The 23276-nt window shown below is 36.8% G+C and overlaps 1 protein-coding gene across 9 annotated transcripts in view; it reads left to right on the top strand.

Moving 5' to 3' along the window:
- The window catches only part of LOC121873854 (protein bric-a-brac 1-like), an 89230-nt gene that overhangs the window by 51703 nt on the left and 14251 nt on the right, over positions 1 to 23276 (top strand). The window contains exon 6 of one of the 9 annotated variants that reach the window (XM_042377645.1): positions 19970 to 20462. The exons of 4 other annotated variants lie outside the window; for them this stretch is intronic. In XM_042377645.1, coding sequence (XP_042233579.1) covers positions 19970 to 20323 — 354 coding nt within the window. In that variant the 3' untranslated portion in view covers positions 20324 to 20462. Of the gene's footprint in view, positions 1 to 5713; positions 6350 to 12353; positions 12951 to 14983; positions 17747 to 19969; positions 20463 to 23276 lie in introns of those variants that run through there. 4 more of the 9 variants (XM_042377642.1, XM_042377657.1, XM_042377650.1 and 1 more) reach the window with 4 other exon arrangements.

Here is a 23276-nt window from a genome sequence, read left to right as displayed (position 1 = left end):
CTCACCGGAGCACTGCTCCGGCACCTCTGTTTGATTATTGCTTAAGAGGAAATAACATTTGTCACTTCCAAAATACGATATTTTTTATTATTCGTATAGATACGATAATAATTCATGTAAAGATTCAAGCTTCTTTAACTTCTTATATATTTAAAGACGAAACAGGATTTGTATTGGTCTAACTATGTAATACCCAACGTGTGAGGATAATGTGAGTATCGACGCTCACAGGTATACTTCCTGCCCAAACGTTTCTGTGAGAGTAACGGTATGAGGCAGAGTTGCCAACCTACCGCTTTTAATGCTAACATTCAGCGATATTCGTGGCTTTAGCAATAGCTCATTCAATTTTTATACTTGATTACTTGGTGCCAATTTAGGTGGCTAAAAGTGCTACAAACTGATTTGCTTTATTTATAGGTTTTTAACTTGGATTCTTTAAATATTCTCTGACTTTGTACTATTTGCCAGATCTAAGGACAAATCTAGCATTATTTTTATAACTGCTTAGCAACACTGCTAAGCCTGCTTTGACTCAGTCGCATTAGTAAGGCTACATCTGTGGTGGTCCGTGGATTACTCGCTAATACTAAATTTAATTTTCCTCACTAACAATCCTATGGCTTCTAAGCAAACAACATTAACATCTTTCTTTCGTAAATGAGCTGAGGAGTGTAACAACAATAACGTACAAGAGACTGATAATAGTAAAAGTGACAAAAGCTGTTTCACCTGCTTCTAGTGCAAATTTTCTTACCGGGTCCAAATGCAGTTCTGAAAGTAATGGTGCTTCGAAGTCAGGCTTGTATCCCTGTGCAGGTGTTTGGACTGAAGAAATGTGGAAGAAAAAGAAGGAAACTTATCCCAGGTTAGACTTCAAGAATGATAAACTTGGGTGTAAAGTACGTGCAAGCATAAGCAATCTGACACTTTTCACCTCTAAGGGTTCGAGGCTGTCAAATGAATGGCAAATGTGCCAAGTACGGTATCCTATTATGGAGCCGATCGAAAAAAGTTGTTGATCACAAACTATCAAAAGCTCACATTGCAAGTGTTGAAAATAGTGAAGATGCTCTTGGAAAATTATGTGACAACATGAATGCTTCGCATCTAAAGGCAACTTGTTCAATTTTTCGTTCTGCATATTATTTAGCTCAGAATGACAGACCATACTCTGATCACTTTGGCTTACTGGAACTTCAAAACAAAAATGGTATTGATATTGGATTTGGACTCTATTCCCGCACTAGTGCTACAGACATCATTACTCACATAGCCATTAATATGAGGAAGAAAATTTGCCAGCATATCAAGCAGATAAATGGTAAAATTTCTGTTCTCGTTGATGAACCAACAAGCCTGAGCATCAAGACTGCCCGAATAGTTTATTTGAAATGTGAAAGTGATAAGGAAGGTGAGCCCCATTTTATGCTTTTAGGTCTAATTGAACTGCCTGATCAAAAAGCTACAACTATTGCTAAGCATCTATTGAACTGTCTCAGAAAACATGGTTTTGATGACTCTTACTTGAAACAGAGCCTTGTAGCATTTGCTATTGATGGGGCGAGTGTAATGCTTGGTGTCAAATCTGGTGTTGCTACAATTCTCAAGGAACATTACCCTGATGTGATAATTAGGCACTGTATTAATCACGGATTAGAACTTGCAGTAGGTGATTCGGTGACAGAAGTTCATGGAGTTAATAATTTTCAATCATTTACGGACAAATTGTACTCTGTTTACAGTAGATCACCTCTAAATCAAAAGGAACTGTCTGAATGTGCCTCTGAACTAGAACAACAAATCTACAAAATAGGCCGTGTTCTGAGCACCAGGTGGGTAGCTAGCTCGTTTCGAACAGTTTCAGCAGTGTGGCAAAATTATGAAACACTGTGTTTTCATTTTGAAAAAAGCAATGAAGAATAAAACAAGATCTGGAAGTGACAGAAAATCCTATGAAGGTCTGTTTAAACGACTCTCTTCAGAGCAGTTTCTTTTGGACTTAGCTCTGATGTATGACACGTTGCATGAACTTGGTTTACTGTCAGAGTGTTTACAGAAATGCACTACTACGATTGTTTATGCAGACAAACTGATCCAACGGAGCATAAGATCACTGCATGGACTGAAAGAGCAACCTGGCACAAAAACTCTAGAAGCTCGAGAGGCAGTTGAAAAGGGGAAGTTTGGAGCAATTACCTTAGTAAGCAACAACAAAATTGACTCCATTAATTATCTACAGTTTCTTACTACAGTAGGCTCTCACCAATAATGTTTAATAGGTGCCTGAAAAACACCGTTATTAGCGAAAACGTTATTTGTGTGACATTAAAGTACATGTAAAAAGGGTTTATTGGTGCCGCTGCCACAAGAATTTCACCCATTTTTCCCCTTGAAGCCCTCCTAACACTTTTTGTTAGCTGAAATAAAAAGAATTGCTATTCAATCATCAAAATAAAGAGTTTGAGTAATATAACACTTAGCTTGGGGGAGTTTTTGAGGTGCTTGGTGTGATGATTGTTCCGTATCTGAGGGCCGCGAACACTTGCGCTGTCTTTCATTCTACAGGCTAACCATTTCACAAGAAAATGCTCTGTTATCACTAACAACCTGTTTCTATCGCCTTTATCATTCATAGCTCGCCTCGCATTTCCATCACTACCGAAATATTTTTAGCCAGCACAATACTCTTCTTGGTCTCCTCTAAGTTCCTCTTAATATTTCGCACTGTAGACTCAGGACAGTTCAATTTCCTCACTTTAAAAGTTCCCAGTCATTCAGGTGGCAAATCACTCCCTCCACCACCTCCCCTAGCCCCCACAGGCAAAAATGCGGAAGCCATTATTGATCACCGACCCTAACAACCACTGGTTATAGTGGCGAAAATCTCACACGTGGGCGCAGCGCTGTATTCCACTGAGCGTGTGTGACAGTGAGAGTGAGGCGGAGTGGACAACTACGTCATCAACATGGCAGCAAACAAGTGCTATCATTGATGCACTCGGACGCTTCCTGCGAAATTTCCGTTATTCAAGAGAATCCAGACGTTATTATCGAAAATGGATATCTATTGTAACTTACCGTTATTGTCGAAAACGTTTTTGTGGAAGTCGTTATTGGCGAGAGCCTACTGTAGTCTCATAAACAATTTGCAGCACCATATGTTCACGACAACATTCTTGAAAGGTTCTCGTTCTTCTGAACCTCAAAAGTATGTATAAATCCCTGCAATATGAAATGTGTGTCCTTGATAAAGACTACTGGCCTGCTGAAATACCAAATTATTATGGAGGAGCTGCAATATCATCTCTCTGTAAGAAGTTTAAGCTTTCTTCTTCCTTTGTAATAAATACCTTCAGAGATTATGTGGAGGATGGTGGTCGTCGCATCCCCCAAGATTTATGCCCATTACTGAGCTGTTCACAAGTTATTCCTACTAGTACTGCTGAGTGTGAGAGGGGATTCAGTCACATGAACTTGATAATAACACCAACATGCTCAAGAAGTCTCATAAATCATGTATCAGTACTTATGTTTGTTAAACCGCACAGACCTCCTCTGGTTCAGTGGAATCTTGAACCGTATGTCACATGATGACTGCGGTACCTCAGATCAGCATAAGACACCAGGACAAGAGTTGCTTCAGACCCACGAACACATATTACACCTGACCCTTTATGGAAATTATTGTGAAACTTCTCATTGGTAGCATTTGGTAAGTAGGTAATTAATTGTAAATTGGTAAAATACATGATTACCATCTTTTTCTTTACTAGCTTGATAATTATATTTCATGAGTTCTGTTGTTGTTCATTCTTTGAGGAGGTTACCTGGTCTTTCCTTAAGTTAAATATTATGATTGTCTGTTGATCTATTCCAAGCAATTTTCTCTCTGTCCCTTTTCTCTCTCCCTCTCTCCATAAATCAAAGTTAACTATAAGTATATTTAAAAAAAGCGAGATATGATAGGGTAATTGGGTGTAAAAAGTTTTTCTTTTTTTATTTGAAAGAGAAGCAATCAAAACTATATTGTTGTTGAATCTATGGTGATATACAAGAAATTTATTCCATTTTGTTTATTACAAGTATTTGAAATATAAATAAGAAATGTATTTTCATGTGACACCTACCTTATCTTAAGTGAACTGAAGTGATAATTATGACAATGCCAAATGGCATATTACCTGGTACTTTATTACCTGTATACAGTACAGGTGCTCCTCTACTTACGAACGAGTTAAGTTCCTGGGGCTTGTTTGTAAGTCCAACTTTACTCTTGTAGATATCAAACATATTGTAAAAAATTAAAAGATTATGGATATTTAATACAGCTATACCCTTTAATACAGCCTTAAAACTTGGCTCACTCTTCACCTCTTAGGTAATGTTTGTTCAATCTGGAATTTTTTTCAAAGTAATCCAGTCTCATCCACATTAAACACCTGTTCTGGCAGGTAACCCCCCCTCAGTGATGATGTTTGTATCTCTGAAAGTTTGTAAGTTGAACGTTCTTAAGTAGAGGAGCACCTGTATATTACTACAGTACGTATATGTTAAATCATACTTCGTAGTTGTATGCCCTTTGTAAGTCATAGATATCTGTATCTATTTATACGTTGTACATACATACACACATACCAGTGTATATATACAGGTTAGCACCTGCAAAATGGATACAGTATTGTGATTTTGTGAGTTGAGTTTCTGCTGGAGACATAATGTACAGTTGGTCTTATAAGTTCACAGAAACCCAACATGTATAGAGTATGGCAAAAGAACTGGTAATTTAGTAAAAACCTCATTTCCAAATGCATTATATGCCCAGATTTTTACTCAAACAAGGCCTTCCCTACTCCCCTCCTACTACTCCTCGTCATTATTACCAGATCGGTTACCCTACCCTATACTGGTTGGGTCTCTGTGAACTTATTTGGCCATTTGTATGTTAATAGTGAATATGGTGCATTTTCATATCACATTTCTCTAATTATAGGGATGTCTTGACAGTTGTAGTAAATGAATGAAGGCAAGTGATAGAAGAGTTTATTTATTGTCCTTGATTCCGGCCACCCAGTAGCATAGATGGGAAAGACGTAGGAATTTAAAAGAAAAGAAAAAAGTTTTCATTTACTACCTTAATTAGTTATGGTACAGTACATAGAATGTGAAGTTATTTAAAAACAGTGATTAAAAGCTGCATAACTCTGAATGTTTATGACGTCTTATACTCCGTGTACAGTACAGTATTAGAATGCTATATTGTGTGTCAAATAATTTATGGCATACAGTATATCAACTCTCGTGTGTGTGTGTGTGCATGCGTGCGAGTAAAATATAATAGTCTTTATGCAATTATATTATTGTACTAGTACATTTTGCACAAGTACTGGTACTTCATATTGTGATGATAACCAAAGTAAGGAACACATACATTACTGTATGTAGTTCAATATTTTATTAAAATGAATATTTAAGTTTGTCTGATATGAAAAATTTATGAATTAGGTTTTAGATGCATTCAATATCATGAATTGCATAAGAGCGATAAGTGTTGCTGCACATGAATGTATTGAAGTGGGGGGTTAATGCTCGAACAAGAGATGGAATGAATTTACTATTTCTGAATACAGTAGTCATAAAATCTTAAGAGATTTGTATTAGTGGTGCTCATTCCTGACATAATGATAACTAGTAAGAACAGTATCCCCTGCAGGTGGGGCTGGACAGTGAGGGTCCCAGGAGTGCTGTAAGCGGAGTCTCTCGTATGGGACAGGGTTTCGGCTCTTCTGGCAGAGTACTCCGTTGTTCATACTGCTCCTACTATTCAACAGTTACCACTAATTTGAAAAGTCATCTAAGGACTCATACTGGAGAGAAACCTTTTTCGTGTACACTCTGTCCATACAGAGCTACCACAAAAGTCACTCTAATGAGACACATCCGTACACATACCGGAGAGAAACCTTTTGCTTGTGGTTTCTGTCCATACCGGGCTACTCAGAAGAGTACTTTAACGTACCATGTCATAAACAATCATGAAAAAAGGCAATGAAAATATAAGGCAAAATTAGTCTTTATTGTCTCACCCCCAATGCTCTTCTCACCAAGCCTACACCCAGCTCCATATAGACTGTTAGCTATCAGGCTTACTCCCCAAGTTCACATTTATTTACATCACACATTGAGAAAGGCTTCCCCATAATATCTAATGCTTTTAAAATTCTAGCAATATCCAGCAGTGTATTTGAAAGTAGACAGATTCATCTATCGCTTATCAATAACACTTCAATCCTTCCTGTCATATCTGTGGTAAAAGTTTAAGCATAATTCAGTTTCCCTTGATAAAATTTTAAGAATTGTTTAATTTAATGGTTGTTTTTGTCTTTCATAATCTTAATTATGATGCTTTGCAAAAACATTTTATGATCTCATTCAGACGACTACTATCACATTTTAGGGTCTGATCCTAGTTCTTGCCTTTCCTCAGTAGAACTCACTCCAAAACTAAATACCCTCCATGGTTCTCATTACCAGCCATCATCCCATCCATTTCCCATGTTCACTGTCCTGCCTTTCGTATCCTACTAAAACTTAATACCCTGTACCTGCACAATGGTTCACAGTTGCTTCATGTGGTTCTTAACCCACACCTTTTTTGTTACTCTGTTACTTGTAATCAGTACTTGGTACAAATATCACATGTTTGAGCAACATTTTCCTCCCTCCCATTATTTTGTCCTATTCCTTGTGAAAGTAGAAATCACACCTATGTGTTATTTCTCTCTCCAGTAACCTGTAGCTCATCAAGTTTCAGGCATAAAGATATGTTCATGTTCCTCACTTATGTAAGATACAAGACAAACTGTGTTGTAATATGAGACATATGACAGGCCAGCAGCATCAGTGTATGTTTCACTGTTGTAAAATTAATCTACTTTTTTCCTCAGAAACAAAACCATGATAACTGGAATTCATTAGACTCTATTCCGGGTTTTTACTTTCAGTTGCCTAATTTTCAGAAGTCTCTTGAAATCTTTCTAGGTCATACAGGTACTGTTTTGTACTAAAGATCATACAGTATTGGTGGTCACTAAGGATTTACTGTACAGTAATTACTCCAGTAAAATGTATAAGAAATGTCATTAATTTAATATTACAGGGTACTTATTGGCAGCATTTAGAATTTCTTGCTGTTACTGTAGGAAAATGTATAAGAAGTTACTTTCAGTTATTATTACATAGTGCCAGCATTTACATTTTACCACAGGAAAATGTATGTTTATTTAATATTACTGTACTTATTGGCAGCTTTTTCATACTGTATTGAACATAATTCAGAAACAAAAAACATTAGTCAGAAAAGCAAAGTACAGTACGTACTCATAAATTAAAAGCTCTGCGAGAGAAAACACTATAAAAGGTAGATACTTTCCCAAGTGAGAGTTCATTAAGGAAAATCAGGATTGTGTATGATGAAGTTGGTTGTATATTTAGACCTTTAACTTTTTAGTAATGATCCCTTGATGTCACAAAGGTAATGATGTTATTTAGAAAAAAATACAGTGACCCCTCGGTTAACGAACTCAATCCGTTCCAGAAGGTCGTTCGTTAACCGAAACCATTGTTTCAATGGGTTTTTGGGTAATTGGTTCCAGCTCACCGAAAATTTCCTAAATTCAACAAAAATGGTAGAAAAGTTCACTTACTTTGAGGTGTGTATGTAGAAGGCTCCTGGATGATGATGATGATGATGATGATGGGAATTAGAATGGGGGTGGAGGAGAAGGAAGAAGAGAAGGCATTGGGGTGGAAGAGAAGTCACCCCATGGCACCATTTCACCCATAAAATTTTAGTTCTCTTGGTGTATTTCAAGATTATTTTCTTTAAATCAACACTGCACTGCATTATATATTGTCAATATGTAAAATATATTTCAAAATGACCAATAATTTGCTTGGAAACACAGAAAAAAAGCGTTTAGTTGAAGAGTCTCAAGCAAGATATTACCTCCACTGAAAACAGAGAGAGACTAACGCCTGTCTGGTGTGTTAACAGGCTGGATGGCACGCCAGAAACTAGTTTCTTTACCTTCAATTATGTTCAATAATTGTTGAAATGACTAAAAAAGTTAATATTAAACTTTTAAAATTATTGAATAGTATAAACTTCTTGATATTTACTAAAATAGTAAGGAATTTAAGCCCTAAAACCGATTACTGTATTGGCGGACTGATACTAAAGCTGGTTGCCCGGTCAGTGCAAGCGAAAACATGTTGAGGTCGGTTCGTAAGAAATTCGTTTACCGAATTTTTGTTCGTTAACCGAAATTTCGTTAACCGAGGCGTTCGTTAAACGAGGGGTCACTGTAATGAACTAAAGATATTCAGGGCTCCTGTCTTACCAGTTCATCAGACACACTGTACCCAAAATTAAGTGTTTATCTGCTACCTCCCATGATACTGACCTTCGTTAATTCTATGTTATAGATACAGTACATATAAACTACAGGGGAATTGGCCATAAAAATGACATACATGGAGTACAGTGTGAATGGCAATCAATTTTCTTTTTTTAACCCAAATGACGAGTATTATTTATTACTCAGAAATAATACTGCATCTTACCTGATAATGTTGATGTATTAGATGATGCAGCATTGTCGTGTGCAGTCATTAGTATATACCGTACTGTAATATGAAAACATCCTTTTGCTGAACTCATTACCGTATTATGTTTTATGTTTTTGCACAAAAACATGCACAATTATATAGCTTGAATGATGCACTAGCAAGAATAACTTTGTTCAAGTGTGGATTATAAACAGACTCTCCCTGTTTGGCTCCCAGTTACCAAGTTAGGGGTAGTTGATTGGTGCTCTTGTGCCAAAACAAGATTCAAGGCAGCTACTCATTAGTTCATTTCCCTGTGTTATACAAAAGTGATTGCTAAGTGTGTTCGTCTTATTTGGGGCCATCTGCTTTTGCTCACGATGCATCTGTGTTGTCATTGAAAGTATACCTTGTGGCTCTGTCTTCATCTAAGGAATAAACTAAAGGCAATGAACTACTCCCCTTGAGTTTCGTGACTCCAGTTGTTGATGGCTTTGGCAATCATGGAGGTGGAGATGATGATGGACTAACCTCAAGGCTCTACAGATATCCCACGCCTTTTCATCAGAGTCCAGTCACCATAGTACACCCAGTTTTGTCTGAAAAGTGGTAATCTTCCTCTTCATCTTTGGAATGGCACTGTTCTTAGTGCTGCTGTCTACTTTGGCCTCAATATTGTTGGGTTCGATTGTTAATATAACAAGAAATGAGCCAACAGAGGCAATACATGTTCCACATAACAGAGAATACAATTGTCAACAGATGCTGCCAAGTTGTCTAGGCTCACTGGCTAGCCAGGCTGAGTTAGCCTGCCACTGACTTCACCTCACAGTATAGGCAAGCCTGGATTATGGGGAGGGCGTACTGGGTGCATGCCCAGGGCCCCCCACATTTAGGGCCCGCCCACAACATTGTAAAAAAAAAAAGTTTTAAAAGCCTTTACCACAGAGCGATAAACAAATGGAACAGATTGTCTAACACTCGCTGTGCACCACTTAGCATAACTCATTGTTTGGTGAACTGATTTAACTTATTTAACTCAGAGATTATAATAAAATAATAAAAAGGCTGTATAAATAAGTGAACACTACACCACACAACTGGCCGCATGATGTTGGTGGCGGCACTAGCGTGCCGATCAGTTTGTTTACCGTACAACAGCAATTACCTCGGCATCTTAGAACTTATTTCTGAATATGACAATTTCCTTGCAGCATATATTAAAGTACATGCTAACAAGGGTACTGGACACACCAGTTATCTGTCCTCAACGATATGCGAAGAGATCATTGCCGTAATGGGCGAAAATGTATTGCAAGAAATTGTGTCAAGAATTCGGCAAAGCAAATATTTCCCTGTATCCGTGGACTCGACTCCCGATGAAATTCACATAGATTAACTAACAGTAATCATTCGATACTTGGAAAACACTTGTGTGAAAGAAAGATTCTTAACATTGCTACCAAACTCCAATCATACTGGTATTGCCTTGGCCACTGCTTTGCTCAATTTTTTAAGGAAAGAGTCATCAATTTAGATGATTGTTTTGGGCAGTTGTATGATAATGCCGCCAATATGAGGGGAAAGTACAATGGTGTGAAAGCTCATATTCTGGAGAAAAACAGTTTAAGTACATTTGTACCTTGTTGTGCACATTCACTTAATTTAGTTGCAAAATCAGCTTCTAGTGCATGCCCAGCAGCAGTTTATTTCTTTGATTTCATCCAAGAACTCTACAATCTTTTTCACAGCCTCAACGTGGCGTTACAATGTCCTGAGAACAGCATTATCTGAAGGAAAGTTCCTGATGCTAAAGTCACTGAATGAAACACGCTGGTCGTGCAGATATGATGCTGTCAGAGCACTTGTGTGCGGTTACTCAATCATAAGAGTTAGTTATAAAAAATTGGATCTGATAAGGAGCAGAAAGACATCTTACAAAATGCTGCAAACAAGTTTCATAAGCAGATGCTGAAACTGGAAACAGCCTTCTATGCTGTCTTCTGGAATGACATTCTACAAAGATTCACTGTGATGAGCAAACTTCTTCAATCAGCAGTAAATTCGCTGGTTTCCTTGAAATGTTTTGTTGAAAGAAAGCGAGACAGTTTTGATGCCTATGAGGAAAAAGCAAAAGATCTGGCAGGAAGCACCGAGTTTGTCCATTCAGGTCATCAGAGGCAGTCAAACGTATGGCTCGCTCCACTGAATTATGGACGTTCAAGTGAAGTGGATCTCAGTCCAAGAGACACTTTCCAAGCAAAATGCTTCCTCAGTCATTGATCACCTCGTGGTATCCTTAAACGATAGGATTTCTACATACACGTTGGTGAAGGATCGCTTTGGCTTTTTAAGCAATCTGGAAACCATGTCAGCGGATGCCATTTATTCTGCGTCAGAAAATCTTTTGCAAACTTATGGAAATGATATTGATGAAAACATCTCCAATAAAATGATTCAGTTCTCGTCTCTGGTAAAGTTGTATGCAAAACCCGCGGATGAGTCCAATGAGTTGTTTTATTACAGAACTATAAAGGAAAACGATGGCTTACAATCAGCATTTCCAAATGTAGAAACGGTTTTGAGGATATATCTGGTGTTAATGGTCTCCAATTATACCGGGGAGCGTTCCTTCTCAAAAATGAAACTGATCAAAAACAGGCTGCGGACCACGATGTGCCAGGAGAGACTCAACAATCTGATGTTATTAAGCACCGAGTCAGACATTTCAAGAGAACTTCCATTTGACAATGTGTTGTGATACATTTATTTGCTAGAAAAAAATCACGAAAAGTGCATTTGTAAATGAATGTATACGCTTTCTTTGAACTGAATAAATAATTTGTAATGTGTCATTATTACTAGATTTTATTGTTTCTATTGACCTTGGATATTACCTACATTTATTTTCAGTTGTCAGCAGGGGGCCCCCCACTGCTAGGTGTCGCCCAGGGCCCTCCAACCCCTTAATCCGGTACTGAGTATGGATAACTAGTCAATCGGTGCACTTGCCTGGCTGGATGCTCAGCCAATGGTAATGCAAGCCGGATCACTCAAAAAAAAAAAATTTAATTAAAAGAAGCTCATTCATTTAATTTTCGTACAAAGCACTACACTCGTTCAACCGAATTCTCATGTGCAACATTTTACAATGTCAGTTGAGATTCTTCTTGACAAAAAGAAATTTGACTGTAATAAGGCATAGTAACACCACTAAATTCTTTCCTTTTCCATTGGGAATCTAGTTTATGGATAGTGTACTCTATTAGTTTTGTAGGTTGAGAACTTGGATAGAGGGTTGTTTACATTACTGTATACAGTAATGTATAGTAGTTTACATACAGTAATTGAATCATTCTTTATTGCTGTAACCTGAGAGAGAATTCAGCTGTGTTTGTCAATGAAATCTTCATTACCTTCACTGACTGATTAGTTGTGGTTTATTTTCCTTTGCTTCGTTGTCCATAATTAGGGGATCATTAATTGCAACGTGTATGTCAACAAAATGGAAGTTCAAAGTGTATTTTACATGAAATTTAAGCAAAAAATTTTCTCAAGTGTCATTAGTAAAATGTAGGAGGCACCTTCCAGAATCAAGAACTGTACATGAGATGAACTACAACAATTATCCTGGAAAAATTTTACAGGGGAAGGATAGCTGAAGTTAACATGCCTTCTTTATTTTTTATTTTATTTTATTTTTTTTATTTCATGACAATTAGTAAGATGGGTGTTCCCTACAGGTAGTACTGGACAGTGACAGTCTGATGCATACAGGAAGAGGAGCAACAGGATACAGGAAGGGCTTCGCTCCCACCAGTAAGAAGCAGCACATGTGCCCTCACTGTCCATACATTACACATGTAGCCACCAATTTGAGGAATCATATGCGTACTCACACAGGTGAAAAGCCATTCTCCTGCACATATTGCCCCTATTCAGCTATTACAAAGGACAATCTCAAAAGGCATATTCGTAATCATACTGGTGAGAAACCATACGAATGTAAAGTCTGCCCATATCGAACAGCAGATAGGGGAACATTGATGAACCACATTGTAACACAGCATCAATAAAGAAGTGTACAGTACTGTATACTGTACAGTACTGTACTGTACTTGAAAGGAGAGATTGTTGCCTTGCTTAATATTATATATTTTGAGATTTCATAAAACAGACCTTAAACCAAAATAAGTGAGTCAAGAGTACTGTACAGCATAGTGTAATTCTAGTTGTATTGATTTCCTATGATTATAAAGTTTTTATTGATATGCCTGTACTGTAAATTTCCAGAAGTTTTTTTATTAACATCACAAAAGTTTTCTGCCTCTACTTCTTTCTTGAAGAGATTCACTGAAATGTATTTAGAAATAAAAGTCAACTAAATGAATGAATTGTATGTGTCACCTGCCATGATATGAACATAAGAGAGTTGAGTTGGTGCCTCTTGGTAAATCAATGTGTGTGTGTGTGTGTGTTTGTGCGTGTGTGTAAACTGTACCTCTGTATCATATAGACTAGTCCTGAGTGCTGTACAGTATATGAATGCTTCTGTTTTTATTGGAAAATTGCTCATATTGCATCAGAACTTGGATATACCCAGTACTGTATAGTACAGCACAAGTTTTCAAATATCTTTGGAAATAAAAATTGGGGTTCTACTGCTTAACTTTCTCAGTTTGGTGAAGACAGTCCGACTTGCAAAGTTAATTGCTTTCCAGCTTACATGTATTGCTGTGGTATAGTGGACTGATTACGTCAAAATCACGAATGTCTTGATACTTGTGGGATGAGGCCCTGGGGAAAAGGTGGTAAGAAGGGTACACAACATGTACCAGTGACTGGCAATATTGTTTCTACAATTGACTGGACTTCTGCAGAAACCCTGGCTAATACAGTATTTGCTTTACATTGTAAAATGAGAATTTTACATCCACTGCAAACATTTTGTAGTTATTTTAATAAGACCTATGTCGATAATAAGCCTGTACAATTTTACCCGACCTCAAGAGTCATACTTGGCTGTGTGAATTAGTGACTTCTGCATTTATCATACTGTACTGTATTAAGAGCTCTGGATATGACTGTTTCAACACTCCAGAACTGTGCTAATGACCGAGTTTAGTTTGTTTAAAATATCTTAGAAGTTGGCAGTAAAAAGCTGATATCAAAATCTACAAGTGATACCATAGACCTTCAATATATCGTGGGAGTGGGACCGAGAATTGATGTGATATAGCGAATAACTATTTTCATATGTATACTTCAGTAGGAAATATAGGATAAACAATTATTTCACCAGACTATCTCGACGACAGGACAAGTCATCACACCACACCATACTCGGCAGCTCACTCATGACTTAATAGTCCTCACCACTGGTACATGTCCCCATCATCACTTAACATTCACCAATATGAAGCTTGTGTTCCTCACCACTACCGTACTATGTTCACTGTCATCATCACCGTCATTAAATTTTAGGTTCATTTTTCTCACCACTGCTATGTTCAATATTATCCCTATCAGATACTTGTTCCTCACCGCAACTGCCTTTTATTTTGTGTCTCATTCTGCCTTAAATTACTTTAAGTAAGGAAAGAAAGTCAAACTGTGCCCTTTAATAGTGCCAAACTCTGGACAACTTTCTGCCCACCTGAAAACCTGCTTGAGATATGATGGGATAACACTTTTGATTAGTTGGCAACATTGGTGAAGTAGAGCCTAGTTGTCTACAAAAGAGGAACAAAGCCTAGATACAGTATTTGATAGGTTGGGTTCAAAGATAGGGTGGAGCTTAGGTGGTGTATATGATAGGTTATATTTACAAAAGATGATTGGAACCTAGACATGTGATTGGTTGGTTGCAAAGGTGAAGTCAAGTCTAAATTTTAAACAACAAATGTGAATATCAGAGATGCCCCCCCCCCCTCCCCCCAAAAAAAATCTTCTTCATTCTCTTTTGGTTTCTTAGTTCTGTCATGCCCAGTACTCTTATTTCATCATCAGCTATCATGTTCCTGATAATTACCTGAAATCATTGTTGTATCAGCATAATTCAAGGTAATCTTAAAAAAAAATGGAAAAGTAATCTTAATTTTTATCTTTTTAGTGTCCTAAGTTAATGCTATTTCAAAAATTTATATATACGTACTGTACTGTGTATATACTGTATACTGTACTTTATATTTCACATCTTTAGTTAAATGCAAAAACATCTTTGCCTCCACACACACACACACACACACACATGTACACATACACACACATGTGCACACACACATGTGCACACTTAAACACATACACACACAGTTAAACGAAGTCACACATGTATATCGTTTTCTTTCATATTGATATTTTGACCGTGAGACAGGCATTCCCAACAGGTAATGCGGCAGAAGGAGGGTCAGGAGAGAGGCAGCAGAGGAGCGAGGCAGCAACACAACCCTACCAGCAAACTGCACAAGTGTTCCCATTGTTCTTATAATACCATATATATCACTAATTTGAGAAACCACCTGCGTACTCACACTGGAGAGAAGCCATTTTCTTGCACTCATTGTGCCTACAGAACCACCACCAAACAGAGTTTAATGGAACATATTAGAACCCATACTGGTGAAAAGCCATTTGCTTGTCCTTATTGTTCCTACACTGCTATTACCAAGCAAAGCCTTAAGAGGCATTTCCTGACTCATACTGGAGAAAAACCTTACGCATGTACCTATTGTTCATATCGAGCTATTAAAAAGGTGACTTTAAAGAGTCACATGTTAACACATCATACATTACAAGATGATCATACATTACAAGATGATCATACATTACATGATGATCATACATTACATGATGATCATACATTACACGATGAACATACACTACAAGATGAACATTCTGTTTAAGTTGTAGAGAAGAAAGAATGTGTTTTAGTAAGTTGTACTCTTGAGTTCTTCTCTCCTAGATGTGGACTGAAACTTATGGACTAGTAATGTCAGTAGCCCTAAAATGTTAGCTAGAATAATTGTCTTAGTTATAAAGTGAAGTTAATCTCAGAATGGGGTACAAAATCTAATGAAGTTAGTCTCAGAATGGGGTACAAAATCTAGTGTGTATATTATTAGAAGAAAAAATAATTCAGAATTTTTGTTTATAGTAGATACAAATACAGTATTTGGCTTATCCTCAGTAAACTAAGTTGTAGTATACTGTATATGAAGGAATACTTAGGGTAGTACAGTAAGGTTATGCAGTGAGACACATTCCCGAAGATGATCCTTAGTGAAATTGCCCTGAATCTTGAAGAAGTCCTCAGTGTGAGCATACAATTTAGTCTAAAGATGGTCACGTAAAGTTGGCTGAACGACCTTTGACCAAGTGACCTAGCACAGAAATTATGTTTTAGGCACAGAATGCAAAAACAAAACATAAACAATGTAAAATCAAAGATTATCTGAGCACTTGAACCCAGTAACTAAAAACTGGCTCAAATTTTTTTAACATGAGGCCAAGTAAAGTACTGGGATCTTCCTATAATAACCCATAAGTCTCTAGATCAGAAATTTTATTGTAACAGCTGGGTTTAACATTGGATTTCAGCCTTATGGCTAAATATGTCCCCGGAAGTTTATGAGTAGAAATGGGTGAAAAAAAAGTCATCTAACCAGCATTTGACAATCAGTTTAAATTTAAATATTTAACTGAAGACTTCTCAACAAATTACTGCAATTTTTGCCCAGTCATATTCTGGAATGGATTTTTTATGGCTGCTCTTTTTTCCTTGTTACATCTAATACATATTGAACATTCACATAACCACAGGTTGTTGACTGCAGTCAGATAGCCAATGCTTTATTTGAAAGATAGCTAGTAGCACCCACTGGCAAAATGTTTTATTTGCTTATTAGCATTAAATTCCATTGCAGTCCGTAACATATTGCTTTGAAAATAACAAATGATACTTATTCTTTTTAAAGTGGAATAATAACCTGTAGTACTATAATTAATATGGATAGATGGGTAACCGATATGAGAAGGCACAATGTATGAAGAGATTCATGTACATAACTATACCATACAATAATTTTATTTTTAAAGTTAACTTAAGTGTGTAGGAGACAAATATTATTATTATTAATAGTTCTGTAAAAAAGAATAAAGGGACAGACTAAGTAGTGTTGTTCACTTAGTAATGAGACTAATGGCATGGTATAGAGATAAAACAAAATAGAATAGGATAATATTTTAATTATAATTCTTCAGAGTATTTCCCCTTCTCATTGCATCAGTCCCATCACTTGACACAGTCTTGAACCACTTTGATGAAACCGTCCTTTGATAGTACTGTATGTTGAGCAGAACCCAACAGGGTGTTGCGTTATTAAATACTTTCTTGAAAAAACAACACAGTTGACATAATTTTTTGTCTCGGGAAATATTAAAAAAAAAAAAGTTACAGGGAGGAAATTGAAGTGAGTATGGAGGATGGCCCATCACTTCACTGTCTAATTCATTGATAGTTACAGTATTATGTAACACAACTGGTACAGAAAGGCAAGATGTCATGGTGCAGGATCCACCTGTCAGTATATTTTGGGCACTTGAAATACAGTCTGTCCTCTGAATTATGCAGTGGTCATTAGTCATTCATATTTTATCCAAAAATATGATATTCATCCATTTCCTTATGACCAAAACCCTTTCACAAGATATTGTATGAAATGATGCATTTGTTTAATCAGATTGTGAGAGCTTGTTTTGGTTTTACATAATTAACAGAAAATTTCAACACCATTATTTGTTTGAAATAAAAATCTATGAGGTGTTGGTAAGACCGCCTTCCGCAAGTGCTCTAGTGAGGCTAAAGATTTAATGTCATTAACTCAGATGCAGGTTATGGCATTTTATAACTTGTCCAAGCTTATTTTTGTAACATCATGAGTCCCCAGTTATGGACACAGTCTCATTACTAATTGAACAGTCCTCATATATTGTCATCCTGGCATCTGCATCAGTGTCCCATATGGGCAAATTGAGTTGTATTGAATCTAATTCCTTCCTTGGGAATAATGTTTAATGGTGTACATTATGTACTTGTATAATTTGTTATACTGTATATTAGATAACTAACACAAATTTATGGTCTTTTTTATTTTTTTTCCTGTTCTCTTGGTAGAAATATTTCTAATAGGTGAGCCTTGCTGTCCTTACTACAGTTTGTCACGTCATAACATCTTTACCATATTTCTCTCTTAAAAATAGATTAGAATAATGGAACACCTTCCCTGAGGATAAAGTACAGTACGTACAGTACAGTATACAAAAGATAACTAGACAGCTGTAGTCATTTTATGAGGGTAATATGTAATAATTTTCCATCCCTCATGCAGTACTGTACTCAGTTTACACAAAACTCAGTTACTGAATTTAGTCAGATGAAGTTGTTGAAATGAACTCTCTCTTTTTTCTCTACTGTAATGGGTGATGCTTTATTACAACCTACATTTATCAAATTTCATATAATAATCAGAATCTCAAGGCTATGATCTTTGTATCTTAAATGCAATCCCTCACTCACAAAGGGAACTCTCTTCTTAGGGGCTGACCACATCAGAAGAGCCTCTCTCCGGTCCACTCTGTTGCTACATATCTGTCATTGCCTTCTCTCTCCCCCTTATCTCTTCTTTGATTCCTTCCTTCCCTCCCTCCCTTGATTTCAATTTGACATCTGTGGTAGTTGGGTGGAGGGGCACTGAAATATGAGTTGTTGGGTGGGTGATGGTTACTCTTCATTCCCTGGTACAGTACAGTGAACCCTCACTTTACGCGGTTAATTCAACCCACGGCGGCCCGCGTAAAGTGAACAACATAACATGGGATTAATTGAAATAGAGACCGGGCCGACCCCCAAACTCCACTTTTTCAGACACAATACCTACGTTGTAGTAAAAATAACTTCTTAATTTTATGATGGTATGCACACACAATTAATAATAAGAGAAATATCAATAATATTAGGTTTTTTAGCACTTACATTAATAGAAAAGATGGCTGGGCACACGGGGATGGGGGGTTGGTTCCGAGGCAGAGGGCACATTATAGGCCCTCACCTGTATCACTTGTATCAATTGTATCACTATCCACCACAGAGGCTTGCAGGGCCTCTTTGTCAAACCCCTCAAAGTCCATATAAGTCCATATCCTCACTATCATTATCACTATCACTGACTTGGGCCGGCTGTGGTGGGTGGCGGGTGAAGAACTCGGTAATGTTTTGATGACTGGGCGACCTTGTGCGCATCCTGCTCGCGCCGCTCTCCGCGTAAAAGGGTACACACACCGCGGAAAGTGAGCATTCCGGTTTCGGCAGGGTACCGCGTAAACGTGGAAACGCGAAAAGTGGGACCGCGTAAAGCGAGGGTTGACTGTACTGTGCAGTGTTTTGATTTCATACAATTCTAGAGACTACTGGAATTTTCTATTATTATTTTTATTATTATTTTTATATTATTATTTTTATGATTACTGTATTATTATTATTATTATTATTATTTTGGAAATTTGTAGTTTTCAATTTTTTTTTACTGTGTATTTGGATAATATCTCTGTATACAGTATAATGGGATTATATATAGTACAGTACAGTATATATATTTTGTGTGTGAGTGAGTTTATTGCTTTGAAAAGATTGACATGTAAATGGTTAAGGTGAAGGGAAGTGTTCTCATAAAAAAAATGCTGAGAAACAGAAATGGGAGACTGTACATGTACTGTACTATATATGATGGAGGAGTATGTACTGTGCTGTATATGCTGGAACGAGTCATTACCTAAGACAGGTGCGTAAGGGGGTCGAACATTGAAGTACAGGCATGCTGGAACTTTGTGCGGGTTATCTTTTTAGAAAACAGAAGGTGTACAGTGTCAGTTTCCAAGTCAGATACTGAATTAGCACAAATTAGCTTCAATGATATTATAATTTACCTTATCCAGATATTCAGAAGGAATGCTATGTACATAATCCTGCCTTATTTTCTATGGGTATTATACACAAGGAATGAAAGTAACTCATCTATATAAGTTTGAATCCAACTCATAACACAGCAGACATCTAAAGAGTGTCATCAGTTTTGTGACATTTCACTCCGTTGGTTATAAAGTTCGCTTCAATTAATTGAGGTTTGAGATTAATTGGTTTTCCTGATACTGAATATATTTTAAGGTCTATTACTATTGATTTTTCAGGTGTAAATAAACTTAGGTACAGTATATGATAGGTTATGTGATTTAAGGCATGTTTATAGTTCATCCTACATATTTTTTACAAACTTGTAAAGTTGAGTAAGCCAGGTGTCCTCTACAGGTGAGGCTCAACACAGGCTGTCTGAGGACGGGAGGGAGAGGGACTACTGGAGGCGGTAAGGGTATGACTGCCGCTGCCAAGACACACCAGTGCCCCTACTGTTCCTACTCCTCTCCTGTTACCACTAATCTGAAAAACCATTTGCGTACTCACACTAGGGAAAAACCATTTTCTTGTCCACACTGTCCATATAGTGCAATAACAAAGCAAACTCTGGAAGACCATATCCGAACACACACAGGGGAGAGGCCATTTTCTTGTCCACATTGTCCTTATAATGCTATATCTAAGAAGAGATTAAAAAGACATGTGGTAACACATACAGCTACACTAAATGTGAAATTAGTTATGTAATGTAACAAAACTAAAAGTAATACATTTACTTATCAGATAATATAATTATAGGAGATACAGGTACTCCCCGACTTACATCCACCCGCACTTACTACCTGCCTCAGTCGTACCAAAATGTGGTCAAATTATGTATTTTTGAGTCCCAAAGTCAGGACATAGACAAAATTTTCATCTGTAATTCACTTTAAAATGGCTGGCAAGCTTAAAAGTGAGTTTTGTGGTGCTGAGAAGAAAAAGAGACCCAAATTTTCGATTTTCTATGTGTTATTTAAGCATTTCCGACTTATGACCATTTCGACTTACGACCTGGATGTCGGTCCCTAACCCCGTCGTAGGTCGGGGAGTACCTGTACTGTATTGTATAATGTACTGTACAGTAAGATGTGCTAATACTGTAATTAAAAGTACTGTACTGTACAGTATTTACATTAGGGTGAAAGGACATTTTTGCCACTGCTCTTTAAATAATTTTTTATCCAGTTAATACAAAGGAAAATCTTTTTTATCAAGGAGTTTTAGGCATAAAAAATTCTTTCCTTTTTTTACATGAGAATTAAATGTCAATGGAAAAAATATTTATAACACAGTACTGTAATTGTAAAGAGTTACTGTAGGTTTTATTTGAAATACACAGACCATATAAGGTACTATTAATAATTTTACTGCAATACCTGTATTTAAATAGTATAAAACTAAGGAAATCAGTTTTTCTTTATTCCTTATTAAAGTGGAATTCCAACTGATGGTGTAAGTGAGAATTGATTTTCCACTTCTAGTTTCTGATGAGGCTGCAAAGTCCATAATGTACTGTATATAGTTCCTTGTAGTTGTTCTAATTTTAGGGGCTTAACTGATTTGAGGGGTCCAGGAATGTAAGATTTTGCTACTGTGAAACTTTGGTACTGTACGTATATTGAGTGTGAACATATTTTGATAATTCATTAATATTAGTAATAGAATATATATACGGTATATATATATATATATATATATATATATATATATATATATATATATATATATATATATATATATATATATATATATATATATATATATATATATATATATATATATATATATATATATATATATATATATATATATATATATATATATATATATATTTTTTTTTTTTTTTTTTTTTTAGTGTTGTTGGTAGGAAATATTATTATTGTTAATTATAATGTCACCATCAGTGTTGGTTCAGTTTTGAAGTTTTCATTTGCTAAGCTGTAATATATGTGATAAATCCACAGCCTTATCCAAAAGGGCTAACATATTACTAAGTATTTGCTGAAGTAAATTGTTTTTGCATTATTATATTAAAGGGCAAGGAATGATTATAATTTTTGTAAAATAAATTCTTACCATTGAATGATCATGCTAACACCACAAAGTAGCCTCTTGAAGATATCAATGTATTGCTGAAAAGACTAAACGCTCAATGTTATTAAAGACTGTAAAGAGGACTCCTCTGTAGGTCTATTAATGAACTCCTAATTGTGTAGATGTTCAGAGGAGTGAGCAATCAACAACTCTGTTTAATTAGGCCTCCTTATGTCAGAACAGGTGTTGTATATTGTCAGTTTCCCCCTTCTCTATTTTGCCATATTTTGTTCGGATGATAACTTTCAAGGGTTTGGGAGTGATTTCAAGTATGGTACAATGGAAAGTGAAATTAAGAAGAGAACAAGGCAAGGGAGGAGGGTGATTATAGAGCTGGGTAATATGTGGGGAAGGTCTGTAAGCTTGGGAAGTGAAGAAGCAGTGTAACATGAACTATGGGGCAAAATGCTCTAAAAGTTGAGCTACTGTTCAGTGTAAGTTACCTGAGATCTGCCTCTGAATTTACCAGAACGAAAGAGGTAAGAAACAGTGACATGTACAGTCTCATTCAAGATTCTTCGAACACTGCTGGAGACAGCTGGCAACTCAAGGCCATTTGTTTACTATAGTACTTAGTATAATACGAAACAACAAAGCTCAACCATTAATTAAGCAACGGGGAATTAAGTAACCAATCACTGATAACATTTTACATTCATTCATAATTTTTACTCCGTACTATAGTAAACAAACGGCCTCAAGTTGTCAACTGTTTCCAGCAGTGTTTGAAGAATCTTGAACTAGACTGTACATGTACAAGGTATTTGGAATGGCAGAGAATTTGGAGGATGTAAATTATGGAGTTGTGCAATGGGTGAAAAGAGATAGTTGAAACGATGGTGTGGACATGTGGGAAAGATGTAGGGGAGGAAGAAGACAGCGTAGTAAAGAGGATGTACTGAAGCACTGTAGCAAGTGAGTTGGGTAGTGAGAGATTGTCGACCTCATGGCAGGGAAAGTTAACACAATACATTGTGGAGCAAACAAGAAAGGGAATAAGATATCAAGGGAGGTAAATATCGTACTGATAGGCTTTTCTGTCATGAGATCTCCCTGGAGAAATGAGTCATCATAGTTAAAATGACTTTGAAAGGCCTTGATTAATTTCCTTCAAGATTTTTTTTTTTTTTTTTTTTAGATTGCCCACGAGGGGGCTAGTTTATTGGGCACCCCCTTACGTCCTGTGCAAGGTGAAGCGCAGAAGCGTTTACAGCGACCAACAGGGAAGCATGCTAAGTTCATGCTTGCCTTTATGTCTCATGAGTTAAGGGCGTAGAAACCTGAAGAGTCAAGGTCGTAGAAGCCTGAAGAGTCAATGGTGTATGTCATCAAGTTATTGGAAGCTTCAACAGCTCCCTGAATACGAATTCGCAACCTTCGACTTACAACAGGTACCTACTTTACTGCTTGGTGAACAGGGACTAATGGGGGCAAGGAAGTAAGTCCAAACAACTTCCACCGGCCCGGGAATCGAACCCGTAACATCTCGCTTGCGAGGCAAGAACGGTACTGCTTCTACCACCAGCGCCCAAATTTGGTTTCTGGAATTGGTTGGCCCCAAGGA

The sequence above is a fragment of the Homarus americanus genome, unplaced genomic scaffold (assembly GCF_018991925.1).
Source record: "Homarus americanus isolate GMGI-L3 unplaced genomic scaffold, GMGI_Hamer_2.0 scaffold25827, whole genome shotgun sequence".
In the NCBI taxonomy this organism is placed as follows: domain Eukaryota; kingdom Metazoa; phylum Arthropoda; class Malacostraca; order Decapoda; family Nephropidae; genus Homarus; species Homarus americanus.
Note: the sequence above shows the minus strand (reverse complement) of the source record. Positions and strands in the feature narration are given on the sequence as shown.